This window comes from Fomitopsis serialis (assembly GCF_022376445.1).
Source record: "Fomitopsis serialis strain Sig1Antser10 chromosome Unknown B0H18scaffold_130, whole genome shotgun sequence".
NCBI classification, from domain to species: domain Eukaryota; kingdom Fungi; phylum Basidiomycota; class Agaricomycetes; order Polyporales; family Fomitopsidaceae; genus Fomitopsis; species Fomitopsis serialis.
Window position 1 is genome coordinate 96,585 of NW_025955090.1, and position 24,434 is coordinate 121,018.

Here is a 24,434-nt window from a genome sequence, read left to right on the forward strand (position 1 = left end):
TAAAAAGGCGTCGCTCAGGCCTGCCACGGCTTAGTTGCGTCCGCAGCGGGCAGGCGTGGCTTGAGCAGGGTGTGGAAGCTTGGTTCGCTCACAGAACCTCTCGCACGAGTCCCTCGAAACCTCTCGGGCGAGTCCTTCGAGTTCAGCAATGGCGAGCACAAGCTACCGGGTGTCAAGTATGCCATCGGCGGTCTCGGCAACCAGGCAAAACCCCATCGCGAAGAGCGTCAATGGGCTCTTGGGGGCGAGGGTGATGACGACAAGAGCATGGAGGACACCTGCTCTTCCTCGACGCTTGCGTCGCACTTCCCCCTTCTTTCCCAACCATGTTGCAGGTCTCTAGACGAGTACCCTGCTCTCGCGTACCTTCGCACGACCGCTCACAAAACTACGTGCAATCTAGGGTAACTCGTGTACCTCGGAGCGTATCCGTGCTCCAGATCGGTCGCTGGAATCATTCGCGAGGCCTTGCAACACCGGCGGAGCACGCGGCAAAGAGAGTCGAGGAAGACAACAAGAAGATGGACGTCTATGACGAGGATACCCCGCCGCCGCCCGGCAAGGCCGGCCGGAAGCTCGACGCCATGAGCATACTGCGAGCCCGGAGACTTCATCCCCGGGAAGACGTCGCCGCGAGCCCCCGCCCTACCATGTACTGCGAGCAGCAGGCGGTGTTGGATGGGGCGGCAAGTGCATGTACTCTGTCCAGTCGCCACTCCGACCACCCACGCTCCCGCCGCCCTCCTCACGCCCTCCTCACGCGGAATCGCCGCGCGCTCGGTAACCTTACCGCCCCCACTGCCTACGAGTTCGAGGTCGAGCGACCGCGCGACGTCAAACCCATCGCGCAGAGCACGCCTGCGCACTTAGCCAAGCACCCAGAGGACGAACCGACGCTTGGGTGGATGGCCGCGAAGGGACGACTGGCGCAGACGGAGGAGAACTGGAACGACTCCCGTGAGTACCGAAGTCACTCGCCCTCAACCTCCCTCTCCTCTGCGCCGGCGTTCCGCATATCCTTCCTCACTCGACCCGCCTCCACGTCCGCCATCTGTTCACGTCCGTACTCTGCACGTCAACCTCGAGCTACGCGCCCCCGTCCTCGTCCGACTCGCATCTGCCCTTTCAGCACGCGCCGGACGCCGGACTCTCCGCTCGGCGCGCCTGCGACCTCGCAGTGTCTCACCCAGTCGGCGACCCACCAACATGATCGCGCCGGCGCGCCCAGTAGTCCGTCCATGTCTCCCCGAGTGCGCCGTGCTGGGCGCATGCGATTGCGTTCGATGTGGACGGGGGCGGCCACGATCAGCTACTGAGGTTCACGCAGGGACCCCAAGCTGAGTGAGCAACAACCGCACAGGTTGTACCGCTCGCCTGCCACTCCAGCCGCATCCCTGCAGAGCTCGGCAGCACAATTCAGCCGCAAGCATCCATTGTAACTCAGTTCGTCAGTTTACTCTTCTCTGCGGCTCGCTCGTTCTTGATACTATTGACAAGGCGCACCCCAGGCTCGCCGCACTCGATGCGTCCACACTGCGCCTGCGCTTCGCCTGGTCGCGACTTCCCCGGCCTCGCCTTAAACCAAATGAGTTCCACATCGGACTTCAACTTCCGCGATAAGCACTGACTCCCGACTCTCGGTGCGCCTGCGAGGTCATCTCCGTCATTTCGTCATCTCCATCGCCTGCCGACGTCGTCTGCGGTGGTCGCTGCTAGTCATTCATCTTCGTCGACGATCCGCGGACATGCTCATGAGATCACTCAGCAAGTGCCTCGCAAGCGGCAGCAGCAGCCCAGTGAGCAGGTACCGGCGGGCAGGAACTGGCACATCGAGCGCGATGCCGTGACTAATGCGAAGCGAAGCGGACGAGACGGGGTGTGTGTCGAGGCAGAGGCACGCCGCCGCGAGCGAAACTCCGCGTAAGCCTCTCCGTTCGGCGCTGCGATACTCGCTCTGACCGTCCCATACGGGCTGACTAGGCGAGGGCACAGATGGCGTGAACGTGGGTGTGCGGACGTGCCGTACATGGTGGCTGACCGGTGAGTGGCCAGGTGAGCAGTGAAGTCTGCATTTCCGGGGCAACGCGCCTGGCGGGCGCGTGCAGTCCAAACGGTCGAGTGCCGGACCGTTTGCTTTTCGGCATGCCAGTGTCGGAACGATGACGTGCGGGGACGGTTCAGCGGTACGCGACCTCTGTGCCGCGCTTGGTTTGGTCACTGACCTATGTGCAGTACGCGTCACCTCGCCCAACCGGGAGGATGTTCGCTGCGCTCGACCGGGGCCGAATACACATGTCGGACCGAGTCGGAGCGCATCAACCTTGCGCGGAGACACCGACTCACGCGCAGAAGACGCGCAGAGTTGAGGGTGAGCACGAAGAGAGCCAGGAAGTCGGCAAGGGACACGATGAGCGGCCACGCAAGACTGCTCGGTAGGGAACGCATACAATGTGCGAGACGAAGGCCGAGAACAGATCGAGGAGAGAACGGGAGTGAGTGTCGACGCTGACCAGTGCATGTGGAGGCGCCGCTAACGTCGGTGGGCAGACCGGGATCGCAGCGGGCGAATACCAGCCCGTGAGCATCCCGTTTCGTGCCCTCTGACCGGCGCAAATGGGCTGGAGATTCGACCGGGCGAAGGCAGACGCGGCGTGAGCTCGTGCCGCGCAGCGATCATCGAGGGAGGAACTGGTGATCGGCAGCAAGTGTGCCCGACGCGTTGCGGTCACGCGTGCAGCTTGGCCGGGGCAGGTCGCAACTTGGCATATTTTGCAGGAGATATTGTACAGGTTCATGGTTGGTACGGAGCACTGCACGCTGTGAGTTGGCGGTGCGTGTACTTGGCAGTAGTTGGCCGGGACACCCATGCTCGGCATCCGCTAACCAAGACTGCTAGCTTTTCTGCTCAGAACTAGATCGGAAACGGACGAACATACCCTATGAGATATGGCTGGACACCCGAGTGCGTCTCGTCGTTGACTGACGTGCGTGGATATACCGCTGATGTCGGTGACCAGACCGGGATGATACTGCGACGAACGTGTATCCGCGCATGAGTGCTGAGTCGACCGGGGGTAGGCGGATATGACGTGAGCTTCGGTAGTGCAGCGATCGTTGAGGGTGAATGACCAGTAAGTCATCCGGTAAGCGGCACGATCTGCGCGTCCAGGCCGCGCGCCCTGACGGGTGCGCGAGTGTTGCGCGCGCAGGCTGTTCAGGGCAGCCCAAGTCGGAACCAAGATCGACGTGGAGGTGGACCCCCGCGGCCGCATCGTGATCGACGACGAGTACACCACGTCCATCTCTGCCGTGAGGTGCATGGGCGACGTGACCTTCGGGCCCATGCTCGCGCACAAGGCCGAGAAGGAGAGCATCGCGGCGGCAGAGTGCATCAAGGCGGGGCACGGGCACATGAACTACCGCGTGATCCCGGGCGTCGTGTACGTGCACCCGGAGGCGGCGTGGGTAGGGAAGACGGAGCAGGAGCTGAAGAAGGCGGCGGTGCAGTACACCGTCGGTAGGTTCCCGTTCCAGGCGAACTCGCGCGCGAACGCGGGCGTGGGCGCGGGCGGGCGGGCGAGTTCCTCGTGGAGAAGGAGGACTGACTGCATCCTGGGGCTCGTGCTCGAGTGCGGCGTGTGCGCGGAGGACGTCGCGAGGACGCGCCACGCGTACCCGACCTCAGCGAGGTGTTCAGGGAGGCAGTGATGCCTGTGTCCTCGAAGCCGAACCACTTGAGGAGCACAGGGGTCAGTGGAATGTGGAGGGCGTGCTTGCTGCGAAGATCGAGAGTGCGAGGCAGGTAGTCCCTAGCTACTTACCCCATCCTTGTTGGCACGAGCATCTAGGGTTTTGCTGAAGCTGCAATAATGTCTACTCTGTGTAAATTGAGAATATTGCTAGCTATGAAGACGAGTGATGAGTTACGACTAAATGCAAATTGGGCAGGGATTGACACTGCAGTTGTAACCGTCATCGAGGCAGAGGGTGCATAGTTCATCGCCACAGCTGCTCTCGACGTCATCCTCCATACTCTCCACCCATTCCTTCTCCGCAGTCGCAAAATCCTCACCCTCAACATACTTCTGCCAGGTGGAGGCAAGGCGGGTACTCGTAACGAAGGCGATGCCAGCCTGCGCGAAAGGTGGAACATCTTCCTTCCGATCCGAGCTGTAATCGAGCAGACTCGTGCCATGGTCGTGCTCAGGCATCCACGCGATCATCGTGTTGGGAGCCTGGCATACCTTGATGCCATAGACTGCCTCGTAGAAACTCCCTCCTGTCATACCCTTGCGGCGAGAAGTCGTCCACGAGAACGCCCATTTCTGGGGCTGCTTCTCTCGATGAATGGCACTACAAGATATGCATCAGGACCGATCCAAGGAAATGCTGTAAGAGCACTTACCGCGCATAGTTACAACCAGCCACACCTGCAGGCGGTGCGAGTTCGGCATCATTGAACTCGACGTACTCGTCTCCGCACTCCACCATATAGATGCCTTTCGACTCCCGCGACTTCGAATTGGCGTCCATGCGACCCATCGAATTCTCGGAAAGGTACAACTCGAACGGAGCGAGGACCTCCTCAGGAAGGTGTGACTGGATCAGGTTCCAGAAGAGAGCAAATACTGATGATACACGGAAGTCGTGCTCCCGTATGAATTCTGCGGTGTGTTTGGAGGAGCGGAGGTTCCGAGCCCAGTCGTACAGAGGGTGGCTGCGAGAACCAGCAGTGTAGCCGAGAAGCACAAGCTTCCCCGGGTCCTCGAGCTGGTGCACAAGTGTCAATAACGAGCACAAATGAGACTCAAATATTGCCTGCTCACCCTGACTGATCTTCTCATATCAGCCGACTGCTCTGTCTCGCCATTTGCGTATGCCAGAACCTTCTTGTCCTTACAGAAGTCCCGGATTATGATCATGACGACCTTGCCTGTTTTCCTGTCCCGAAAAACTACACTCTCCTCCTCGTGCACAATGTGTGCGAGCTTCGAGGGGTCCTCCACGGCAATAGGGTGCCGCGTGTGGCGCCTGTCCGCCTGCTTGCCCTCCTCGATTCGAGGTCTCCACTGCTCGGCTGTCTCGGGCGACTCAGCAACCCACCAATGGTAGTCGGGGTATGGCTTGGTGAGAGGGTCAACAAAAACCTCCGTCGTGTTCTTGTCGAGCCAGGCTGCCTTGCCGGCCTCATCTAGCCTCCGCAGGCGCAGGCGCGCAGCGAGTTCCCTGCACATCTCCTCCCGCACTTGGGTGTTCTGCATACGCAGGACAAGGGCCTTCTCGAGTTGATCCGGAAGTTGCCGGGCCCGGGTATGAGCACACCATCCCAAGAAACCAGCAAAGAGGTCGCCTGCGGGGGAAGGAATGCCAAGGGAGGCGAGTCGAAGGTGTAGTAAATCTGTGAGTTGTAGGCGGGGATAGGGATTGCTCGAACGAGCAAGTAACTCGAGAGCAGCCGCATCGCCACTGATGTCTTCGATGAGAGCGGAGTATGCTGCTTTCCGAGCCTCTTTCTTTTCTTTCCGCGAAGGCATCGTGAGCCCTGAATGCAGATGAATGAGCTCTGCGCGAGTGGAGTCAGTGGACGCGCCGCGCGGCCTGCATCGTCACATGACCGATTTGGCGGTGCCACGCTCGCCGCTGGGCGGCTCCTCGTTTTCCTCCGGCGTAGTCGCAAACAACCACGCATACCAAGCTGCAGATCTTTTGGCGGCGGTCATGCGTCGATGTTCGCGTTGGGGTAAGGCCCGGGTGGTCGCATCCGCATGATCGTCAAAGGAAGGCTCGGCTTCGCAAGATTTTGGTTGCTCTTGCCCAACTCGCAGCAAAGCCGCGGGAGCTGCAGGTTCAAATGGTCAAAGGCTGAGGTATGTTCTTGCTCGGGGAAATTGTGATGCGCGATGCTAACGAATGAGCATCCTCGCAGCCTGCTTCCACTTTCAGCAATCGTTGGGTCCTCCGCATGCAGAGCCCGCCTGCCTCGCAGCCGCCTCGGCGACCCCGCTCTCAAATAGCGTCAAGCAGCCTACTCGCTAATCGGCCACTTGCTAGCCCGCCTCATTCAGCCCTGGAGAGCCGGGGAAGAAGCTCGAGGGCACCGCGAACGCGCAGCTGCAGGTTACCCGCTGCAGCGGCCGGAACGCGCTCGCCACCGCGGGCCCGCGCAGCCTCGCCGCCCCTGCACGCTGGCGCGCCCGCTTTTCGCGGCGCCTGGATGCGCTAGTCTTTGGTGGGCAGGGTGCAGGGGCACCGCTGAGTTGGCGTCGCGCAGGCAGTGAGGAGGGAGGAGGAGCGGCGGAGCAAGAAGTTCGCACTTAGTCCCGTCAAGACAAGGTGTGCGTTCCCTGCACTGCCATCCGCACTTCGCGCATTGCTGACCTTCCTGCAGCCGCGACAAAATCCGCCTCGGTGCGCCGCTCTCGTGCCTCCGCAAGCCGCCAAATGTGCTGGCTGGTCTCGCGCCCACTCCCGCCAAGGCTGGTTTCGTCGGCGCCGCCCTGGAGGCTGGATGCCGCGCCGAGCTTGCTGGCGGTGGCCACACCAACGCTGCCGCACCCCGGGCGAAGGTGGCTGAGATCCAGAGCAAGTCAAGAGCCGCCTCGTCACACCGTTGTGTTTGGATGGTGCACCATGCCACCTTGCGGGGATGGAGTTTCAAAGGCTCGTGGATTGACTTGAATGCGGTCCCTATGGGTCCGACCGTGGCCTCCCCGTATACTCAGGCTGCCGGCGCGCCGTGATTCCGGCTTCGAGGAATGTCTCCCGCAGGACAAATCCAGCCTAGGTAGCCTTCCGAGCCTCTCGGAAGGGTCTGGCGGCGGATCCACGAAGATCGAGCTGGCGCTTTCTGGGCGCTACGCTCCCCGCTCAGCGTGCATCTAGAGCTGCTGCATTGCAAGATTCTGCACGACCCTTCATGAACACCGGCGGTGATCCTCCACCACTGGACTCGCCACGACCCCCGTTGGCTTTACTTCTGCCGAGGCGGCGACTCCGATAGCTCGTTCTGCGACACTGCAACATCACCTGAAGGCGACCCTCGGTCCACATTGCTATCCTCCGCCGCATACTCGGACCTTCGGAATTCATACAAATGACCCCTTGTGCGTTACCCCTATTCCACGTCCGCCTCGTCAGCTACTCGCATCTCCCAGTGCGGATGCACCGACTGAATGCCCACCTTCGCCCTCTTCACCAACCCTTCCACTCGATCCCTTACCGGACGACTCCTCGCAACGATCATCAGAGATCCTCTCCGCCGCCAGACGGCGACGACCTCCAGTTCCTCGACATCCAGCTGGGCCCAGCGTCAACCAACCTCGAAGTTGACGAGTTCCTCCAGCTGCGCGCCGTCCGCCGCCGTGCGCTGTCTGCTGAACGCGCCGCCCGGAGCGCAGAAGCCAAGCTGGCTGAGCTCGTGCGTACCGCAGCCAAGGCCCTCCTGCCCCCTCGCGCGGCGATAGGGGTATGGATATGGACACTTCAGACGATCCTTCGGCCGCGGCGCGAAGCGTATGCACAAGCACGACTTGCCCATCGTGACGGCTATGCGCGCGGCCGAGTTCAAGCATCATCCGGCGCCTGAGGCTGCCGACGCGCAGTGCAGGTGAGCGCCAGAAGACAAATGCGCTCGGAAGCGCAGTTCCAGCGGCTCGTCGCATCATTCTGCGAGCTACCTTCGCCACACCGAGTGCAGCGTCCGCCGCCAGATCAGGGCAGGTATCCCGAGGAGGCAGGCACTGAGGAACCTCGCAGGCCGGATACGCCGAGCGGCGACAGTGAACTAGAGGAAGCAGCGCCGTCCTTGTTCGTGGATCCTATTGACACCCGCTGCGAGTGTGATGGGGAGGGGGGGACATGAGCATGCTGGATAGTCCAGCGATGGATGTCGATGCGTAGTTCCATCACTTTGTTGTCTCCCTGATCCTTGGACTGACACTGGAGTGAGACAGCCATCATCTGCGGTCGGCTCTCCCGCTGCATCCTCACGGCGGTATACTCCACCTCCAACGCCAAGTGCCATTAGGACGAGCAAGCGGAAGAGGCGCTGCGCCTAAGAGTTTGCTCTATCATTCATAACTGGTGTTACGTTCAGCGGATGATCGATACGACCCGTACCCGACTACCAACAAGCGACGTGCGGTCTCCATCCATCAGCTTCGCTCGGGACAACCAGCCATCGTCGTTCACCCCGGTACTCCTCGACGCCGAGCAGCAATGGGATACATTCAACATCCACAGTGCAAGGTTGTGCCAGGTCTCGTTGCTCGTCCTCTGCCGTCAATGTAAACGCGTCGCACCCGAGCAGCTTGCTCGCGCCTTGCGCCCGCTGTTTGCAGGAGAGGTGCAGCAATCTCCCCGCTTCACGCAACGGACCACTTCGAAGCATGCTTTCACGATGCACGTCATGGAAAATACTCTTCCAGCTGACACCGGTGCCACACTCATTGACAGTCTCACGATTCTGTCCGCCGTCCTCGGCTACGCGATCAAGGGCTCCTTCACCCCTTCAACAGTCGCATCCTCGCAGCCTCAACAGGCGACGCCCACATTCGCCTTCCCACCGGTCAGCGTGTCCATCAACCATCCAACCCCACAACTGAGTCTGAACCCGGCGGCATCGGGACTCGTTCGGTCGTCTCTGAAGGATTTCGCCGTGGCCGTGCTCCCTGCGCCACTTGTTGCTTCCACCTCGAGCAGTCAGCCGGCGGCCACGCCATCTTCCCACCAGGCGGACCCCGTCACCTCCGTAGATGCGCCGTCCGAATGCGCCTGCGGCTGCGAATTGATCACCTGGCCAGGCAAGTCCAAGGGTACCGCGGACTTGACGCTCCGTTCGGCGCCCGCGACGTCAGCTGCACACGACAACGGCAAGTCTAGTCTGGCGATGGTCTCCTCGCATGCGCGTTACGCTGCGGGCGGCGGGAAGGGCAAGGCTGCTGCGTGCGGAGGCGGCACGATGTTTGCGCTGAGCGCCTGGTGCGGCACGGGCTCGCTCGCGGAGATTCTCGGCCTCGGATACACCGCCGTGGCGCGTGCGGTCGCGCAAGATGTGCTCGTGCGCGGGCGATGGAACTGAGGCAGATGGGTGGATGGTCGTTCGAGTTGGTGCAGGAGAAGGTGAGGGCGAGGGTGAACAGGGCGAGGGAGACTGTGCGGGCGTCGAAGGACGAGATATTAACGATGCCAGATGCGTGGCCGGCCCGCGGGAGGCAGATGGTAGAATCCATGGCGGCGCGCAGGCTCGCGCAGGGCAGGTGAGTGCGGGGCGGACGAGCGTGGGGCCAGGGTGGCTATACGCACACAGGAGGGCGGTTCGGGGGCCGGGGCGCTGGACAAGAGTGCGAAACATGCGACACTCCGTGAGGTCGGAGAGGCGGCAGTCGGCGGGTTTGGCGGTGCAGGATGCGTTAGCGAGGTGAACGAGAGGCAGGCGGGCGCCGGCGCGGCGGGTCCCGCACAAGGCCAAGTGCGCATGCTCAGAGCGAGTGAAGTAGAGCGGGTGCGGTGTGCGAGAGGGCGCGCGTGGAGAAGACGAGACCGGGCGGGCGTGCAGATGCAGAATTTCGGCTGTGCGCAGAGGAAAGGGAGAATGGGCAGTGGTAGACAGAATGGGTGCTGCCGGGTGCACGGCATGTTTCGGTGAGAGCGAAGGCGCATGTCGGAGGACCAGCAAAGGTGAAGTTAGGCAGCAGGTAGAGTGCCGTGAACACGGCATGATAACACGGCATGATAGATCACAGAGGAGATGCAAGTCGGGTGTGCCATGACACGGATGAGGGCGAGAGTGTGAAGGAGGGAGATACAGGGACAGGGAGCGTGTTTGCGCGCACCAGTCTATGTTAGCATCGTACTTGTCTCGTCTTCGTAGTGGCATGGTTTTGCCTTTCCATTGGCCTCTTAGCCTGCATTCTGTATGGTAGTTGTTTTCAATTCGTCATAACATCACCAAAGTAAGTACACATGAGTACGAGAGAAGCTGTCCATAATCCAGTCAGGGACTCATCGTCTGCACGGCCTTGCACTGCATACTGCAGGCCCTGCAAACCCTGAATCAGCTCCTCTGGCCAGTTCGTGTCGCCAGTCTCAACTGTGATGGTGTTAAGGCGCTCGGCAGGTGGTATGCGGCCTAGAAATGATGAGACACCTTCGTCTTCTGAGTTGTTCGCCTCGCGAGAGCCCAATAGGGCATCCTCTCCGAGACCCTCGAAGTCGACCCCATAATACTCGAGTTCTTCGTCTGTCAACAGCTGCTGATGTGGAGGAAGTTGGCCACCACGGATACCGTGGACATACATGTCCCAACCGAACATATCGGAAGGTGTACGATTTACACCAGAAATAGTGTGGTGGTTCCAGCCTGAGACGAAATACAGCAGTTCTGTGTTGATCAGGGGTAGGAAGAGATAGTGCAGGAGGTGAATGTGGTCGATGTTGTTGATGTTCAGCCCATGGCGGAGCTCGAGGTCCGTGAAGAAGTCGGCCCATTTTGATGTTACTTGCGCTGTGACATCGACCCATAGGCGCTCGATTCGAACATTGTGGATGCTCCTGTATGCAAGCGACGAGAATCAGTACAGTGTGTAGTAGAGGCACATGAATAGGCCCACCGCCCCCAGATGTACGAGCCTCTTCCAGCCCCTACATGATCGTCCATCCAGCATGCTGTCTCGATGTTCTCCGTGCCATGGTCTCCACGAAGACGAGACGGTACTCCAAAAACTCGGCAGGCGTTGAGAAAGACATCAAGAACGGTCGAGCCTCGGTTGTTGTTGCTCGCGCGCAGACCCACAATAAGCCTTGAGTAGCCATCAATGAATCCATGTATGACGATGCGCCAGCGAATAAGACCTGCACCGCGTACGTCAGAAGGCAATCGCTGCGACCTACACCGAAACAGACATACCATGTTGGCCGTCATGGTGCCAGAGAGCGTTCGGACCAGCTACCTGGTACTTGCGGCGTTCAATGCGGATGCGATCGAACACGCGCCGCACAGGGTCGATTCGAAGCAGGGATTGCCTCACCCGCGCTTTCGAGACATGGATGCCCAGAGTCCCCCGCAAAAAGCCAACCATCATGGTAGCCCCGGCGCGGCGGTAATGTACCCGGAGCTCCCGGACAGCGGTGTCAAGGTCGTCGTCACTGATGTCGGTGAGAGGTCGGGTATAGGAGGTGACCCGGGAGCTAGTATCTGCAGCCAGATTGTCTGCCTCGGAAACCCTGAAGGAAGTCGTGATTCCTCTGTATCTCTCGGCAAAGACTTGCATACCTGGTCTCGGAGTCCTGGTTATGCTCATCCGAAGATTCGGAAGCATATCCATCATGTGTGCCATCGCCTGGGTTGTTCTCCACCTCTTCCATACTGCTCCTGCCATCGTCGTAGCTCGGTTCACCTTCGCGTCCAGCGAATGGATCAGACCGGCACTCGCTGATGCCATACTCAATGAGAGCAGCTCGTACAGTAGATCGGTGTATGTTTAAAAAACGCGCTATATCCGCGATAGACTTGTGGCCATATGCCCAGCGGAGCCACGTCGGGTCGATGACAAGCCTTGGTCGGCCACGCCCACCACCATGGACCTGGGTGAGGATGACAGGCCTGCCATGATGAGATTGATCGAGGCTGTCACTGTGGAGGAGGTGGACATCATGACGAAGGAGTCCAAGACTATCCCGCATGATCGTAAGCTCCGAAGCATCGAATACACTGGCATTCTGGAGAAAGATCAAGGTAATCGTCAGCTTGCAGTATGTTAGGTATAAGAAGGCTTACCTGTTCAACAAGCTGGCTGAATTGCATAATGTCATCGCCAAGACGAGCAATGACAGTAGGGTCGGACGAAGTCACCGTGATATCTTCAACATTCCGCACATACTGATGATACCGCAGACGAAACTCGTTCAAGAGCTGCTGGTCCCGAGAAGAATCGATTCCGCGGGTGTTGCGATCCATACTGGTCGGCAAAACGGAAGGGCAAGCCTGAAGGACTCGGAGGATGCTGGGGTTCGTTGTCTGCCAGTGAAAGCTGCAGCACCATCAGAGATCGGATTAACAGTGGGCAAGCACCTGTCGGATGCACCCTATGATGCAGCCGCTGGCAAGTCGACTGTAAGTGTACGATCAATGCGTAATTCAGCAAGGTGTAAGTGTATCAACTCGGAGTAAGTCAGTAGTGCTAAGTGTATGATCGCCGCGGCTCGAGTAAGCCAGCTACAGTAAGTGTATGATTGCTACGAATAAGTCTCACTACGAGTAAGTCAGCTACCGAGTACAGACTACGCCGGGTAAAGTGAGTTAACTGGGTATATACTGTACGAGTAAGGCGGCGTAGTGTACGAGTAAGTCAACACAGTGCATGAGTAAGTCGGTGTAATGCACGAGTAAGTCGGTATACTGCATGAGTAAGTCGGTGTAATGCACAAGTAAGTCGGTGTAATGCACAAGTAAGTCGGTGTAATGCACAAGTAAGTCGGCGTAGCGTACGAGTAAGTTGGTATAGTGCACGAGTAAGTCGGTGTAGCGCACGAGTAAGTTGGCGCAGTGCACGAGTAAGTCGGTATGCGCACGAGTAAGTCGTCGTAGTGCATGAGTAAGTCGTCACAGTGTACGAGTACAGTGGAACACGCAAAGTGCGACCAGCAGCGACGCACATCGCGCGCGAATGTAAGTCGCATCACTATAACTAAGTACACAAGAGTACGACCTACCTAGTAAGTAATTTTTCACGAAAACGCCACTCATACTGATGAGCGGTGCATGAGTTAGTCTGTGGTTCTAACCCAAACTTCGGGGAGGTTCAACTTGGTATCATATGGCTCACCGCTCAATGCTCGCGCGGCTTACAGAGCCTCCGTCCAACAAGAGATGCACTTAGCCAACTGTAGTGCGCCCGTCGTAGTAGACACGCGGTAATCGCGTCGCAGCGTACTTAGGAGGCGCAGAATGAGGAGGAAGACTGGAGGAAGAGGGCGTGGCGGGGCAGCGCCACAACCGCGCTCGGGCGGAGTTCAAAATATCGCTGCCAAATCGAGGCTTCCACGCGGCTGATGCCGACCTGTGCCAATCCATCAGTTCCCGTGGTTCGCCTGTTTTAGGAAAGTGCTGTCCTCGCGACTGGTACTTTCGTTGCCTGGCAAGCATTGGCGAAGCCACCGGTCCCTCGAAAAAAGTCGGTTCATCCTTAGAGCACATTTTCATTCATAATTCCATATATTATATGGGAACACCAGACTTGCGTGGGTTGTCCTGGGTTGTCCCGTACGTCTCAGCATAACTCACTGTCTACAGCATCGGTAACGCCCGCCGGGCCGACTCTCTCACCGCACACTCATGTCGCTACTCGGTCTTCCGTCTGAGCTCTGCATAGACATATTATCGTATGCGCTCTATGAACACCCAAATCCTTCGGATGTTCTCTGTATCACGCCAGTGTTCTTCACACTTGGCACGCGAATACTGCACACCAATCTCCGCTTCCGCGCTGTGCGCCAGCTCGCGCTCTTCGGCGCCGCACAGGAAGTCAGCGGCACTTACAAGTTAGCATGCGCCCCCAGGACACTCAGTGTAATCTTGCCTGGAGGGACTGCTAGCTCTGACGTGTTCTTGTGTCTTGCGGGTGCACTGCGCCGCTGCCGTGCGGCTTTGGACAATCGCAATGAGGGAAAGAGCTCGGGAGATAGGGTCCCGCTAGACACGCTTCAGTTGTGCCTACATTCGCACATGCGCACCAACGTTCAGCACATATATGACGCTTTGGTCCTTGCAGAGTACTGTGCATGTCTATTATCCCGCTATTTCAGTACTGATGAACTCCGTAGCCCGCGAACGTTCATTTGGATGGGTCCGGACCCGCCGCACCACTTCTCTACTGCAGTAAGCTCTCCTGATGGCGTATTACCACACGAGATGATCTAAACTCATGTCAAAACCGCGTAGATTGTACCGGCAGCGACACACCAGCTGTTGCTCGCGATCAGCACCTGGCCTAACATCGCCCATCTCAAACTTGCGAACCTCTCCTTCCCCTCAGATCCCCTTAGCACTGGCTCGCGCACTCTCGGTCCACCACTGGCATCCACCACTCCTCTTCTTCCCGCCCTTCCTACTCTGCGATCACTGACCCTTGGCCAAGCAACGCTGCTCCCACCGGGCGCGATTGCTGCCATGCTCTGCCCATATATCCCCGGGCAAGAAGGCATGGATGCTCTCGAAGAGGTCCGTCTTATCGACGCGTACAGTGAGAGTATCTGGGGCCCGCGGATACGAAGGAGCGACATCGAGCGTGCTATCGTGGGACTCGTTCGGGGCTCAACCTCAGCGAGGATGCAACTGTACGCGCGGAGAAGGAGGGGCTCTCACGGGTGAAGAGGATTGTCAGGTGCGAGGCACTGACCGAGAGACTCATGGGCGGGGACCGAGTCGAGGATTCCACGCTCTTAGATTGACGGGCGCGATGCAGAGACAGCTTTGGTTCGTCTGCAGAACGTGTTATGTTTCGCTTGTAGACGTAGGTGGGGTTTCGCTGGCTTGATCGACCAACCTTACTTCCTTCCACGACAACTGTCATGTAGCACTTGCCCTAATGGCCTTCACACGAGCGCCAAGCGGAGGGTGTGAACGGGACGAACGAGGTCGACTTGGTAGCTCCTAGGTGAGAGGAGAACAAGACACGGTTGACCAGAAGTACCGCAAATCCGCCTGATCGACGACCATGCCTGTGTGCACCATCTTCGGTCCCGGGCCACCTGTTCTGTAGACGGGCTTATGGGCGAAGAGCGTGCAGTCCGAACAAGTCTTCGTAGACGAGGAGATGAGGAAAGCAGGTCGCGAAGACGGCGCGCACGGACGCAGAGCGAAGGCAGGTGAACAACCTTATACCTGGTCAGACTGGGTCTCCTGAGCTCGATCGCTGCACCGAGGGCGATCATGCGCCCGAGAGCCCTCTGCCTCGGACACGTCCTTACCTTCGACGATCGCGAGGATCTCTTTCTCGACATAGAATCGCATATCAGGAACTGGTGATGTGCATGCTGCACAGCCAGGACAAATCCGAGTCTGTCGAAGATGGATATGCTGACTTGGTGGCTCGCGGTTATCGTCTCCAGTGACTTGTTGCACTTTTCAGTGTGCTCTGCCTATCGTTCTTTCTGCTGCTGGTCTCGTGGAAGTGTCGTCGATATTTCCGCTACTGCGTACATTCTTGTCCTGCGACCACTCAGTCGTCAATACTTCAGTACGAGCGCGCATATTACGACACGGCTCGTCCGTGGTGTATGTATATGCACGCTAAGAGCGTGCAATCAATCTTCCTGTTCTACTGTCTGGTTTCCCAAGGCTTCTTGAGCACACTAGCAGTCGATTGGCTAGGTGGCGCTTGCTGTTCGTTCGAAGGAACTGGTGTTAGGAAAGGGATGAGGCAGGAGAAGGTTACGTACGTTGAGTTCGTCGGGTATTTGCCGATTATTTGGTATCTGGTCTGTCTTGCCTTGCTCGATGAGTGCTTTGAGCTCGGCGAAGCTGAGAGTGCGCGGTTCATCCTCGGGCGCAAGCGACTGCTGTGATGGCTCCGCGGCGAGATCGGTGGGAGGCGCATTGCCATTGACAACGTTCGTCGTAGGACGGCGCTGCCGTTCGCGCTGGACTACATCGTCCACCGTGATAGACGAGCCAGCAGCGCTGTGAACGCAATCAGCCTGTTCATCCTTGGCTCACGGAATGGTAGGCTGCGGACCGATTGAAGTAGAAAACCTGCGAGCTGCGCACGAGCATGGCCCTCTCTTCCTCCAATTTCCCCTCAAATGCCCCCGAAGCCACTATGCTCTCTACACCTTGCTTGCGGGTACAGCGTGATCAGAAAACACCACTCTCATAACATCGCTCGCATCCTACCTGGTACACCGCATCCTCCGAGAACGAGTACGCCAAGAACAGGTCTACAGGGTCGAGCGCCTCAGACGTCATATAGCCGGTCTCGCTGCCAGGATTCCGCGAAGTGTCTGCGACATCTGAAGCCATGCTGATGCTGCCTAGAAGAGTTACAGACGATGAAGTCAATTTGAAGGAGGTGAGATGGTGGTATGTAAGAGCGAGAGCGCGCGTCGCGACTCGACCTCTGCTACCACTCTTCCAGTCACTTCCATCATACTTACTCGTACATAGACAACCACCAGCTTGCATCTCGCCCTCTTGCATTCTATCGGACATAGGACTGACCCAGCGTATGCCAAGGCAGACTCAAGATATTGATAGAAAGATATGAACAAGATCTCCGCCGAGCGCAACCAACGCACCCTCTTGGAGCTCGCGAGTGTACCGGGAAATGGTATGTGCACTGCGCAGATCACTAGCGACATCGACAAACATCCTTCTACCAGATGCCTGTGCAGACTGTAGGACACGCAATCCTCGATGGGCGTCGCATAGTCTCGGGATTTCATATGGTGCGTGACGTCGCGGGTCGTGCTCGCCACCGACAGCTGATCGACGCATTTGCGTTCGCAGCATGAACTGTGCGAGCATCCACAGGAAAATGGGGACGCATATCTCTAAAGTGTGCGTGGCTCGCTTTCGGTTGTGCCAGAGAAGATGTTGAGTGATCTGACCCCAGAAAGAGCCTCACCATGGATACTTGGACGAAGGAACAGGTCGAGGTGTGTAGCGTGTTGGGATGGATCACCCCAGTCGCTGAAGCTGTACCTCTCGTGTCATGCAGTTTATGAAGAGCAACGGGAATGTGAAGTCCAACGCCTACTACAATCCAGACGAGACAAGGCATCCACCGCCTACCAATATGGTAGACTCGGAACGTGATAGCGATCTGGAGAAATTCATCCGATGTATGTGCTTCACCTCATCCCTTATGTCTTCCGTAGTGCTCACTACGCCGTAGCAAAGTACGAGTTCAAGTCTTACATCAACCGGGGTGCTGCAGCAGCGGCGCTCCTAGGACCGTCCAAGTCTCACAATCGAGTGTCACCCGGTCCACCGGCCCGATCGCAGACAGTTCCTGCTCCCGCTCCCCCCGCGGCATCCTCGGCCCCTCCCGTTCCTCCGAAGACACCTCTAATAAACACCGCACCAGCGCCGTCCACCGCAACAACAACCTCACCAATGGCCCAGCCTTCGACGACTGCACCTAGCGCGTTCTCTTCTCCTCAATTCCGTTCCGTATCTCAGCCAGTGTCGAGCTCGCCGACATCATTTACACCGCACACCGCCCTTCCATCCGGCATGCAGGCACAACAGCCACCCGTGCAGCAGTCTTCGACGTGGACTGCCCTCGCCTCGTTGCAAACTCCATCCAGCTCTGCCCAATCCACCTTCACTCCATCCCGACCACTCCAGATGTCCCAGGGACAGCAAGCAAACTCTTCACAATTCTCCGCGTCTCCCCAGCCGAACATATACTCAGGCCTCTCTGCCTCCCCTAGCTCACCGTTCCCGTCTTCTGTCTCATCCTTTGCAACCGGCGCAGGTCAGGGAGGTGTCCCGCGCAGCATGAGTCTCGGCACTGGTCTTGCGCTCAACGTCAATGTCGGCTCCCCAATGATTTCGAGCCTCACACCTGGCGGGGCGTCACCTTACCAGACAACGTCACCATACCAGACATCGACGGCCTTGGGCGCGTCAGCGCCGTTCCAACCCAGTCCTTCGCCGTTCCAACCTAGTTCTTCGCCGTACCAACCCAGTTCTGCGCCGTACCAACCCAGTCCTTCACCGTATCAACCCAGTCCTTCGCCGTTTCAGCAGCAACCTACCAGCGCGTCGCCGTTCCAGCCACAAGGAAACCATGGGCTCGGACTGTCCGCGCCCAGCGCGAATCCGTATGCAGGTCTGTCGGCGAGCCCCATGGGCGGCGGGGCGTTCCCGGTGCAACAGACGGGGTCGTTCCAGCCGCAGTCGTCGCCGTACATGCAGGCGAGCTCGCAGCAGGCCCAGCCGACCTCGCAGCAGCAGTTCTTCCAGCAGCAGTCGCTAGGTCAGATGCCCATGCAGCCCGCTTTTGGCAGCGGCGCGAACCCGTTCTTCCAGAATCAGTCGCCGGCCCAGCCCCAGCTCAGCCGCAGCCGCAGGCGTTCCCGCCCTCGCCGTTTGGCCAGCCGCAGATGCAGCAGCCGGCGTACAATGCGGCAACCCGTACAATGGCTGGCAGGGCCAGCAGCAGTACGCGGGGCAGCAGTGGACCGGCATGTGAGTGCATCCGTGTGGACGATCGGTGATATACATAGACGGACCGGAGCGTAACGTACATCGCTTGCAAGCGTAATCGTGTTGATACTGAGCGGATTCACCGCCTAATCAGATGTTTACAATTCAGTGCAGCGCGTCCGCGCGATGCGTTTAGTCTTCTGGCACAGGGCATTGAACTTTCCCGGCTTCACGCCGATACCAGGCAGTACTGTGGATCTTATGGTGAATGAGCGACACTCGTCACTATCAGGGTCCAATACCGTATGATATCGAGCTCGCGTATCTTCACTCGTTAGGAGACAGATTGACCAGTCAAGCGTAGGTCAAGCGTAGGTACTATGCGGCTCCATTGGTCCGAATACCTCGACATAAGTCATACCGTCACAAGGGATACACTATGTATGGCCGGATTGCACAATCTCAGACGACGGGCATTTATTCCGATGTAATGAGGGCGGACAAGGCATTGCCGTGGATGTCGCTGTAAATGTTGTATGCTGTATGGTGCCGCCTGAGGAAAAGTCAGTGAGATATCCTCGCCCAAGTCACTATTGGTTGCGCCTCTACTCTTACTTTGCACAGCCCGCGGCGACTTCTTCCCTCACGTCGCTAATGCTGATATACAGAAGGCAACGATGACTTCACAAATTAACAGATGCACGTAAGACTGATAGTCGCACGTCATCATAGCTTAGAATGTCACGCACTAGCTACGACGATGCTTTTGCTTGACCGCGCGCGTTGGGAGCTTGATGTAGTGCTGCTGGCATTCGCAGCCTTAAAAGATAGTATATATGCCCGCCGTCATGCCAATGAATTAAATAAAGAGTTCAAGCAGAGGCACTACCCACCGTAGACGAGACGCCTAGCATACGGTCAGAAACGCTTTCCGGGTTTCACGTCCCGGCACTCACCATTATCCGCGAAGCCGATGGTCTGGTTCTGCACGCTGAAGATCGCGTAGTAGTGCTTTAGCAAACTTCCGCCGACGAGGTTCAGGCCGTCGATGGAGTTGATGAACGTCTGGCACGTCTCCGTCTGACCGGGGAACGGTCCAACGTTCAGCTCGCTGCTGGGGATCGTCAGGTTGAACGGCTCGCCGGCGGTGTTCGTGAACGTGAGCGTGAGCTCGGACGCGAGCGAGTCGATCTCGGAGCAGGGAATCCCGTATGCGGTCCCGTACTCGGTCGTCTCGGGCGCGTACGACTTGATATTGGGCGAGATCTTGGAGTAGATTTCCTGGTTATGAGATGTGAGTGGCCCGCATCTGCGCGTATGCTACTACCAAATTTACCTCCGTGATGTCGGGATCAAAGTATACGTTACTTGTGCCGCTGTCGAAGATGATCGTGCGGGAGGTGGAGAGCAGTGAGGTCGTCTGGTCGTTTATATAGATTGCAGACGAGCTCAACAACCATGTGTCGTCGTTGTCCGATGGGAGCGACGCAGTCTGAATCTCGCCTGTGCACCAGCATCAGCAACATGGTGATCTCATGCACTCTCAGTGAAGCAAGCATACCGTGAATATGCGATTCGTCGACGCCACCGAACGTGATCTCAGCGTTTCCGACAGAGTTTGGAGTCACGTATAAACCGAACAGCGCTAGCACGATGTCAGAAGTCTCGTCAAAACCTCTCCGTCCAGAGCTCTTACCTGGCAGCCCATTGTTCGTCAGGCCAAGGAAAAATCCCTCAGCCACGGGTCCGAGACCTTGACACATTCAGACGCCTTCGATACAGTGCGAACGAGAGAACTGACCTGTGATTCCGCTGTAGGGATTTGGTTCAAACGCAGCTGTCTGGTTGACAACGAGATTCAGCTCCACATTCGCTGTCTCGACCCCATCCACGGTCACAGTATCGTTTCCAGGCTGTAGCCACAGAACGTATTCATCATCGGAGGTAATAGGGTTCACGCCGCCACCAGTCTCGAAAGCAATGTCCTGCACCTCGCCGGTTCTCACAAATGTCGAACTGGCAGAAGCGTTGAATTGGACCTGGTTCGCGCATGGCTCGCCGCATTCGGTACCTAATAAGCATCACACAAACTTAGCAGCCGTGCGACCCTGTCACGCCGAAGGCTGGAATACGTACTGCAAACTCTAGCGTGTAGCTGCCTGTATCGAACACGACTGGGATCTCTTGTGGTGGCGTGCCGACCGAGATATTTCCGTACCACCTGTGGGCATGGTGAGTAAGCGAACGCGTCATGCACAGAGCAAGCTATGTCAGGCATACTGCAAATCGGTGCCGTTGAACTGGTCAACGAGGGGGATGCTGAAGGTATCCAGACCGCGCTTCATAACACTGCGTTTCCGCATCGCGCTCATGTGGCCACTAGGCACTTCCTGGCTGTCAACTGGACCTTGGACGGTGCGACGGAGGCCGCTACGCCTAGCCCAAACAGGGCTGTAGCCGTAGCACTGGCAAATAACATGTTAAGGAAGGAAGGAGAAGAGGTGGAGACGAAAGAAACAGTAGAGGTCGGTGAATGAGGAGTTGGACGGCAACACTCGGTTTAAATAGGTTTCTATGTTGATGACGCTCATGTGGACTGTATTCCTGGCTGTGGGAAAGGATGCGGTTCAGCGCGGTTCTGTCACCATTCGCTTCGGAGTCTTCTGTGTGGGTTCTTATCGTTGGGTGATCAGCGACTTCGCACTGATGAGACCCTGAGATCTGCGGATCTTCGCTGCTACCGGCCGCTGACCAGGCTGTGTGCACCGCTGCGGCATTATTGACAGGTGCGCCCATATACATAGGGTATCATATGCCAAGCTTTAAAGAGCCAGCCTCAGCATGAAGGAGACGAATCGAATGACAGGTTATGCCAGTGGCGCCGGTTATATTGAAGTTCGTAGGAGGGCATAGTACTCCTGAGCGTGTCGAGTTCAAGTCGTCAGGCTACTTGCTAGTGCTAGTAGTATTCACCGTATCGTGTTTTAGGAATAGGATGTTGTGGCACAGCGAGTCACAGCCACAGCACAAGCAAGGATCAGTACTGGTACTTGTATGGGCGGGTGATTATGTAACCCACGCCTCTACCATGCATCCACGTACTTAGTGACTGTCATGTCACCGTCTCGGTCCGTCCGGCCTCCCGACCTCATGCGTTTCAAGAGCCAAGACACCAAATTGTATCCCCGTCCTGCTCATTATCCCAACATAACTTGTCGCACTAGCCTGTCTCGAGTAGTACAGCCGGCGGCGCATTCTAAGGCAACGGCGTAGTGTCACATCCGGGTTGACACTCGGTTTTGGTCAGTGTCGCCCATCTGAAGCGCTTTTTTACTATGATTTCATTTCCTTTAGTCGGTCGCGCGTGCGCAGAGGCAGAGATGGTGCTTGCGGAGCTGGTGACGAGCCAATGTGGGGATGCAGGGCTCATCAGTCTCCTCGCAGTTGAGTTACATAGGGACTGGCAGTGGTCACTGACTGGCAAATGCGGAGACAGAACTTCGGCTAGGCCCAGGCGCATGAACACAGTGCCACTGCTAGGCCTGTCGCTGGGCTATCGCAGAGGGCGATTGGACTCAATGTAAGTTGCATACGTAGATCCTCAGGTCTCAGCACTGAGCAGAGGGTGCCTCAGGCTATGCTTCAGTGTACATTGCGGTTATCCACAGGGTATCCAGGCGTTGTCAGTCCGCGATCTTGGGTGCTCGCAGCTGGGCACTACTATCCGAGTCCACTACTACTTTAGCGTCAGACACGTCGCGGGCCCTGGCGCTCCATGCTTCTCGGAGCCATTGGGACAGGTTGGGATCTGTGATAGCCAACGAACAAGTTGAACCCGGTGTTCTCTGCTCGACCCGATCCGGAGCCCCCCTTGGACCCAACAGGACTGACCTCGAGATTGGCAGGCTCATCATGATCGACACCTTACAATGCCTTTACATAGTAAGTTGACCTCGAGCTCCTGTCAAGCATGCTGACACTCGTGTTGCAGTATTGCTCAATCGAACTGAGGCGCGCCGGGAACGGGCATCGCCATCCAGCGACAAGCGTGCCCCACTGCATCATTGCATCAACAGTATCGCAAGTCCGCGTACGTGGACGTGTAACAGATCACTGCTGTGCTATGTACCCCATCCGGTCCAGGGACTAGGGTCGCGTGCGTAGTTGCAGTTCAACGTACGTGGCGAAGTTCGCGGCTCGCCTGTGGCAAGGTCCAAGCCTCAAGAAAGAGGTAACACTGCGCGTGTGCCCAAGCATGTGCAGTACTTCATTCAGATTGATCTTGTACCAGACGTGTCCGGGACATTGACCAGACATTGACGATCAATCACCAGTCAATCACCAAAGGCTGTTTGAGTGCGTGCCGGTGGGGCCGCGCGAATCCGATGTTCTGATTCGCGCCATCACCGAGGATGATAGGCTAGCAGCTAGCGCTCAACTAGGCTTCGCCTCGTTGCTTAATAGCACGACCCACATGACAACTTGAAGCAGGCCTGTCGCGGTCTCCTTCTGTTCTTGTTCCCTGGGCTGCTCTCGATACACTCTCCGTCATGGTGGCCCAACTCAGCCTAATCGCAGTCAACCTTGCGACAGTTGCTCTTGAGAGCTGGCTCTACGGCATATTCTGTGTCATTTTTGGTGCATCGACCTATCTGCTCATCCGTCGTGGCCGAGAGCGCATCCAGGGTAGCGGGCCCGTGCAGACCACCCGGTCATTGTGGCGGACGCCTATGTTCGTGGCATCGTGTTTGATCGCCTTGTCATGCACTGCAGTGAGCTCTTGGCGCTCGTTGCTTCGTCAATTAACCCGTCTCACGCAGTACTTTTCCAGCACTGGATATTGACTGTATACCGCTTGTTCGATGCCTTCATCACCTTCATGGGCGGCGGCGAACCTATCATCGCCTATGCAGACCTCTCCAGGAAATCAGAGGTCGCTAAGACCGCCTTCCTCATCATTACAGTGCTCATCTCCGATGCGATGATAGTCAGTTGCTCCCGAACGTCGTAAGCTATTGCGATTCAAACTGACGAGTTCTAGATACACCGTTTATATATTGTATGGAGCTACAACAAGGCAATAATCGTCTTTCCTATCTTGACATGGGGTGCATTGGTCGGTGAGTCTCCAATTGTTCTTTGCGGCATTGATTCGCTCGTTTGACGGCAAACACGTTTACAGCGTGCGGCATTGGCATCTGCTGGCAGTTCGCGCATTACACCCTGGGGGAGAATGTCTTCGAGACTGCAGCAGGACGCTGGATAACGAGCGACTGTGTGTTTAGCTTTGTGTACGTTCTTGCTGCCCGCTTGTCGGTTTTTTGGCCATCTGACAGGACGCTAATGCTTTGCTTAACACGCAGCACGAACGTTTACTGCTCTCGTACGCACTGGATCTACGCTCCACCGGTGGCGCCATTCTGACCATCTGCCACCACCTCCGACAGTGCTGATTGCATGGCGCGTATGGCGCACAACCGTCTCCGCGCCTGCCTACGGCGGTCCTAACATCATGGGCGCGCTCGCCATTATCATTGAGTCAGCCGCCATACAGTCGTTCGTACCGCCGGTTCTCATCGGATCCCACGCACATTCTGACCTTGGCTCCTTGTCTTCCAGGGTGTGGAACCTTTTCTTCTTCATTACCTACCAAGCCAAGAGCAACCTGCAATTCACCACCATCGACATGTGGGTGCCCATATGCGGCATATCGCTCACGCTCATCAACCTGCGTGTCTCGCTCGGCTGGGCGCACCAGGCGCACATCTCGGGGTCATCTGGGGGGCCGCGCATGACCACGCAGGTGCGCTCATTCGAGTCGATGAACCAGAGCTACGGCATGCGCTCGCTGGCGGTAAATATCACGCAAGAGGTCGACGCGGAAGATCATCGTTTCCCGGGAGAGAAGCCAATTAACTACAGGCGCACAAGCAAGGACAGTAACGTATCTGTATGAGCAAGATCATCCCCTTGGATTATTGAGACTTTATTGTACCAGGATGTCATGAGTCATGGCGTTCGTAATGAACCCGTTATACCACACCATAAGTCCCTCTATATATGGAGGCTCACACCCACGACTCTGTATTCTATCTGCGAAACACGATTCGGGTACGGACAATCAAAGACTAGTAGGCTGTGCCAAGGAACAATGATTGGGATGGATTTCGAGATGGCACGCATCTTCAGGCTTTCCGATGTCTCATCCAAGTCTCATCTCATGGCCCCTAGCAAGTTCATCAGCGGACCCCGTATTCGCGATCACGTGGTAAGTATCAACGCG

The 24,434-nt window shown here is 57.4% G+C and overlaps 9 protein-coding genes across 9 annotated transcripts; 5 read left to right on the forward strand and 4 right to left on the reverse strand.

Moving 5' to 3' along the window:
- The first annotated feature begins 118 nt into the window (after positions 1–118).
- Positions 119–1,618, forward strand: B0H18DRAFT_89658 (uncharacterized protein). Its single transcript, XM_048041421.1, has 2 exons — positions 119–1,443; positions 1,509–1,618. The coding sequence occupies exon 1, from the start codon at positions 327–329 to the stop codon at positions 1,314–1,316; it is 990 nt and encodes a 329-aa protein (XP_047887333.1). The 5' UTR covers positions 119–326; the 3' UTR covers positions 1,317–1,443; positions 1,509–1,618.
- A 2,252-nt stretch (positions 1,619–3,870) lies between these two features.
- B0H18DRAFT_1040298 (uncharacterized protein) lies at positions 3,871–5,782 on the reverse strand. The gene is made up of 3 exons (XM_048030546.1): positions 4,827–5,782; positions 4,406–4,770; positions 3,871–4,353 (listed from the first exon to the last, which is right to left on the reverse strand). Exons 1-3 carry the CDS (start codon positions 5,532–5,534, stop codon positions 3,930–3,932), a joined length of 1,497 nt encoding a protein of 498 aa, XP_047887334.1. The 5' UTR covers positions 5,535–5,782; the 3' UTR covers positions 3,871–3,929.
- A 1,311-nt stretch (positions 5,783–7,093) lies between these two features.
- Positions 7,094–7,787, forward strand: B0H18DRAFT_1040303 (uncharacterized protein; the record flags this gene model as incomplete). Its single annotated transcript, XM_048030547.1, has 2 exons — positions 7,094–7,465; positions 7,638–7,787. 2 exons carry the CDS (start codon positions 7,094–7,096, stop codon positions 7,785–7,787), a joined length of 522 nt encoding a protein of 173 aa, XP_047887335.1.
- Positions 7,788–9,929: 2,142 nt separating this feature from the next.
- On the reverse strand, positions 9,930–12,177 carry B0H18DRAFT_1140900 (uncharacterized protein; the record flags this gene model as incomplete). The annotated part of the gene is made up of 4 exons (XM_048035642.1): positions 11,777–12,177; positions 11,273–11,583; positions 10,903–11,145; positions 9,930–10,551 (listed from the first exon to the last, which is right to left on the reverse strand). The coding sequence occupies exons 1-4, from the start codon at positions 11,954–11,956 to the stop codon at positions 9,930–9,932; spliced, it is 1,356 nt and encodes a 451-aa protein (XP_047887336.1). The 5' UTR covers positions 11,957–12,177.
- A 1,140-nt stretch (positions 12,178–13,317) lies between these two features.
- B0H18DRAFT_1040308 (uncharacterized protein) lies at positions 13,318–14,600 on the forward strand. Its single transcript, XM_048030548.1, has 4 exons — positions 13,318–13,770; positions 13,822–13,876; positions 13,940–14,302; positions 14,326–14,600. Exons 1-4 carry the CDS (start codon positions 13,334–13,336, stop codon positions 14,446–14,448), a joined length of 978 nt encoding a protein of 325 aa, XP_047887337.1. The 5' UTR covers positions 13,318–13,333; the 3' UTR covers positions 14,449–14,600.
- Positions 14,601–15,317: 717 nt separating this feature from the next.
- On the reverse strand, positions 15,318–15,964 carry B0H18DRAFT_885533 (uncharacterized protein; the record flags this gene model as incomplete). Its single annotated transcript, XM_048041076.1, has 4 exons — positions 15,318–15,380; positions 15,439–15,679; positions 15,735–15,835; positions 15,893–15,964. 4 exons carry the CDS (start codon positions 15,962–15,964, stop codon positions 15,318–15,320), a joined length of 477 nt encoding a protein of 158 aa, XP_047887338.1.
- A 146-nt stretch (positions 15,965–16,110) lies between these two features.
- On the forward strand, positions 16,111–18,352 carry B0H18DRAFT_1040314 (putative GTPase activating protein for Arf-domain-containing protein). The gene is made up of 7 exons (XM_048030549.1): positions 16,111–16,325; positions 16,378–16,447; positions 16,505–16,555; positions 16,611–16,653; positions 16,716–16,839; positions 16,893–18,077; positions 18,118–18,352. The coding sequence occupies exons 1-7, from the start codon at positions 16,259–16,261 to the stop codon at positions 18,195–18,197; spliced, it is 1,620 nt and encodes a 539-aa protein (XP_047887339.1). The 5' UTR covers positions 16,111–16,258; the 3' UTR covers positions 18,198–18,352.
- A 457-nt stretch (positions 18,353–18,809) lies between these two features.
- Positions 18,810–20,748, reverse strand: B0H18DRAFT_1040324 (acid protease). Its single transcript, XM_048030550.1, has 9 exons — positions 20,566–20,748; positions 20,432–20,545; positions 20,284–20,372; positions 19,953–20,222; positions 19,848–19,904; positions 19,713–19,796; positions 19,488–19,654; positions 18,901–19,432; positions 18,810–18,832 (listed from the first exon to the last, which is right to left on the reverse strand). Exons 1-8 carry the CDS (start codon positions 20,628–20,630, stop codon positions 19,070–19,072), a joined length of 1,209 nt encoding a protein of 402 aa, XP_047887340.1. The 5' UTR covers positions 20,631–20,748; the 3' UTR covers positions 18,810–18,832; positions 18,901–19,069.
- A 1,837-nt stretch (positions 20,749–22,585) lies between these two features.
- Positions 22,586–24,381, forward strand: B0H18DRAFT_89867 (uncharacterized protein). Its single transcript, XM_048041433.1, has 7 exons — positions 22,586–22,923; positions 22,983–23,138; positions 23,193–23,271; positions 23,334–23,442; positions 23,515–23,534; positions 23,599–23,707; positions 23,771–24,381. The coding sequence occupies exons 1-7, from the start codon at positions 22,702–22,704 to the stop codon at positions 24,105–24,107; spliced, it is 1,032 nt and encodes a 343-aa protein (XP_047887341.1). The 5' UTR covers positions 22,586–22,701; the 3' UTR covers positions 24,108–24,381.
- Positions 24,382–24,434: the final 53 nt, after the last annotated feature.

Excerpts from the sequence above, each read along its gene's own strand:
- B0H18DRAFT_1040308 (XM_048030548.1), top strand. The coding sequence starts at position 13,334 with ATGTCGCTACTCGGTCTTCCGTCTGAGCTCTGCATAGACATATTATCG. Across the intron at positions 13,771-13,821 it reads GACGCTTTGGTCCTTGCAGA|CCCGCGAACGTTCATTTGGA; the intron begins GTACTGTGCATG and ends TGAACTCCGTAG. Across the intron at positions 13,877-13,939 it reads CGCACCACTTCTCTACTGCA|ATTGTACCGGCAGCGACACA; the intron begins GTAAGCTCTCCT and ends AAAACCGCGTAG.
- B0H18DRAFT_1040314 (XM_048030549.1), top strand. The coding sequence starts at position 16,259 with ATGAACAAGATCTCCGCCGAGCGCAACCAACGCACCCTCTTGGAGCTC. Across the intron at positions 16,448-16,504 it reads CTCGGGATTTCATATGGTGC|CATGAACTGTGCGAGCATCC; the intron begins GTGACGTCGCGG and ends TTGCGTTCGCAG. Across the intron at positions 16,556-16,610 it reads GGGACGCATATCTCTAAAGT|AAAGAGCCTCACCATGGATA; the intron begins GTGCGTGGCTCG and ends ATCTGACCCCAG.
- B0H18DRAFT_89867 (XM_048041433.1), top strand. The coding sequence starts at position 22,702 with ATGGTGGCCCAACTCAGCCTAATCGCAGTCAACCTTGCGACAGTTGCT. Across the intron at positions 22,924-22,982 it reads TCGCCTTGTCATGCACTGCA|CACTGGATATTGACTGTATA; the intron begins GTGAGCTCTTGG and ends GTACTTTTCCAG. Across the intron at positions 23,443-23,514 it reads GACTGTGTGTTTAGCTTTGT|CACGAACGTTTACTGCTCTC; the intron begins GTACGTTCTTGC and ends CTTAACACGCAG.
- B0H18DRAFT_1040298 (XM_048030546.1), bottom strand. The coding sequence starts at position 5,534 with ATGCCTTCGCGGAAAGAAAAGAAAGAGGCTCGGAAAGCAGCATACTCC. Across the intron at positions 4,771-4,826 it reads ATATGAGAAGATCAGTCAGG|CTCGAGGACCCGGGGAAGCT; the intron begins GTGAGCAGGCAA and ends CTTGTGCACCAG. Across the intron at positions 4,354-4,405 it reads GCTGGTTGTAACTATGCGCG|TGCCATTCATCGAGAGAAGC; the intron begins GTAAGTGCTCTT and ends CATATCTTGTAG.
- B0H18DRAFT_89658 (XM_048041421.1), top strand. The coding sequence starts at position 327 with ATGTTGCAGGTCTCTAGACGAGTACCCTGCTCTCGCGTACCTTCGCAC.
- B0H18DRAFT_1040324 (XM_048030550.1), bottom strand. The coding sequence starts at position 20,630 with ATGTTATTTGCCAGTGCTACGGCTACAGCCCTGTTTGGGCTAGGCGTA. Across the intron at positions 20,373-20,431 it reads TTCAACGGCACCGATTTGCA|GTGGTACGGAAATATCTCGG; the intron begins GTATGCCTGACA and ends CCATGCCCACAG. Across the intron at positions 20,223-20,283 it reads CACGCTAGAGTTTGCAGTAC|GTACCGAATGCGGCGAGCCA; the intron begins GTATTCCAGCCT and ends GATGCTTATTAG.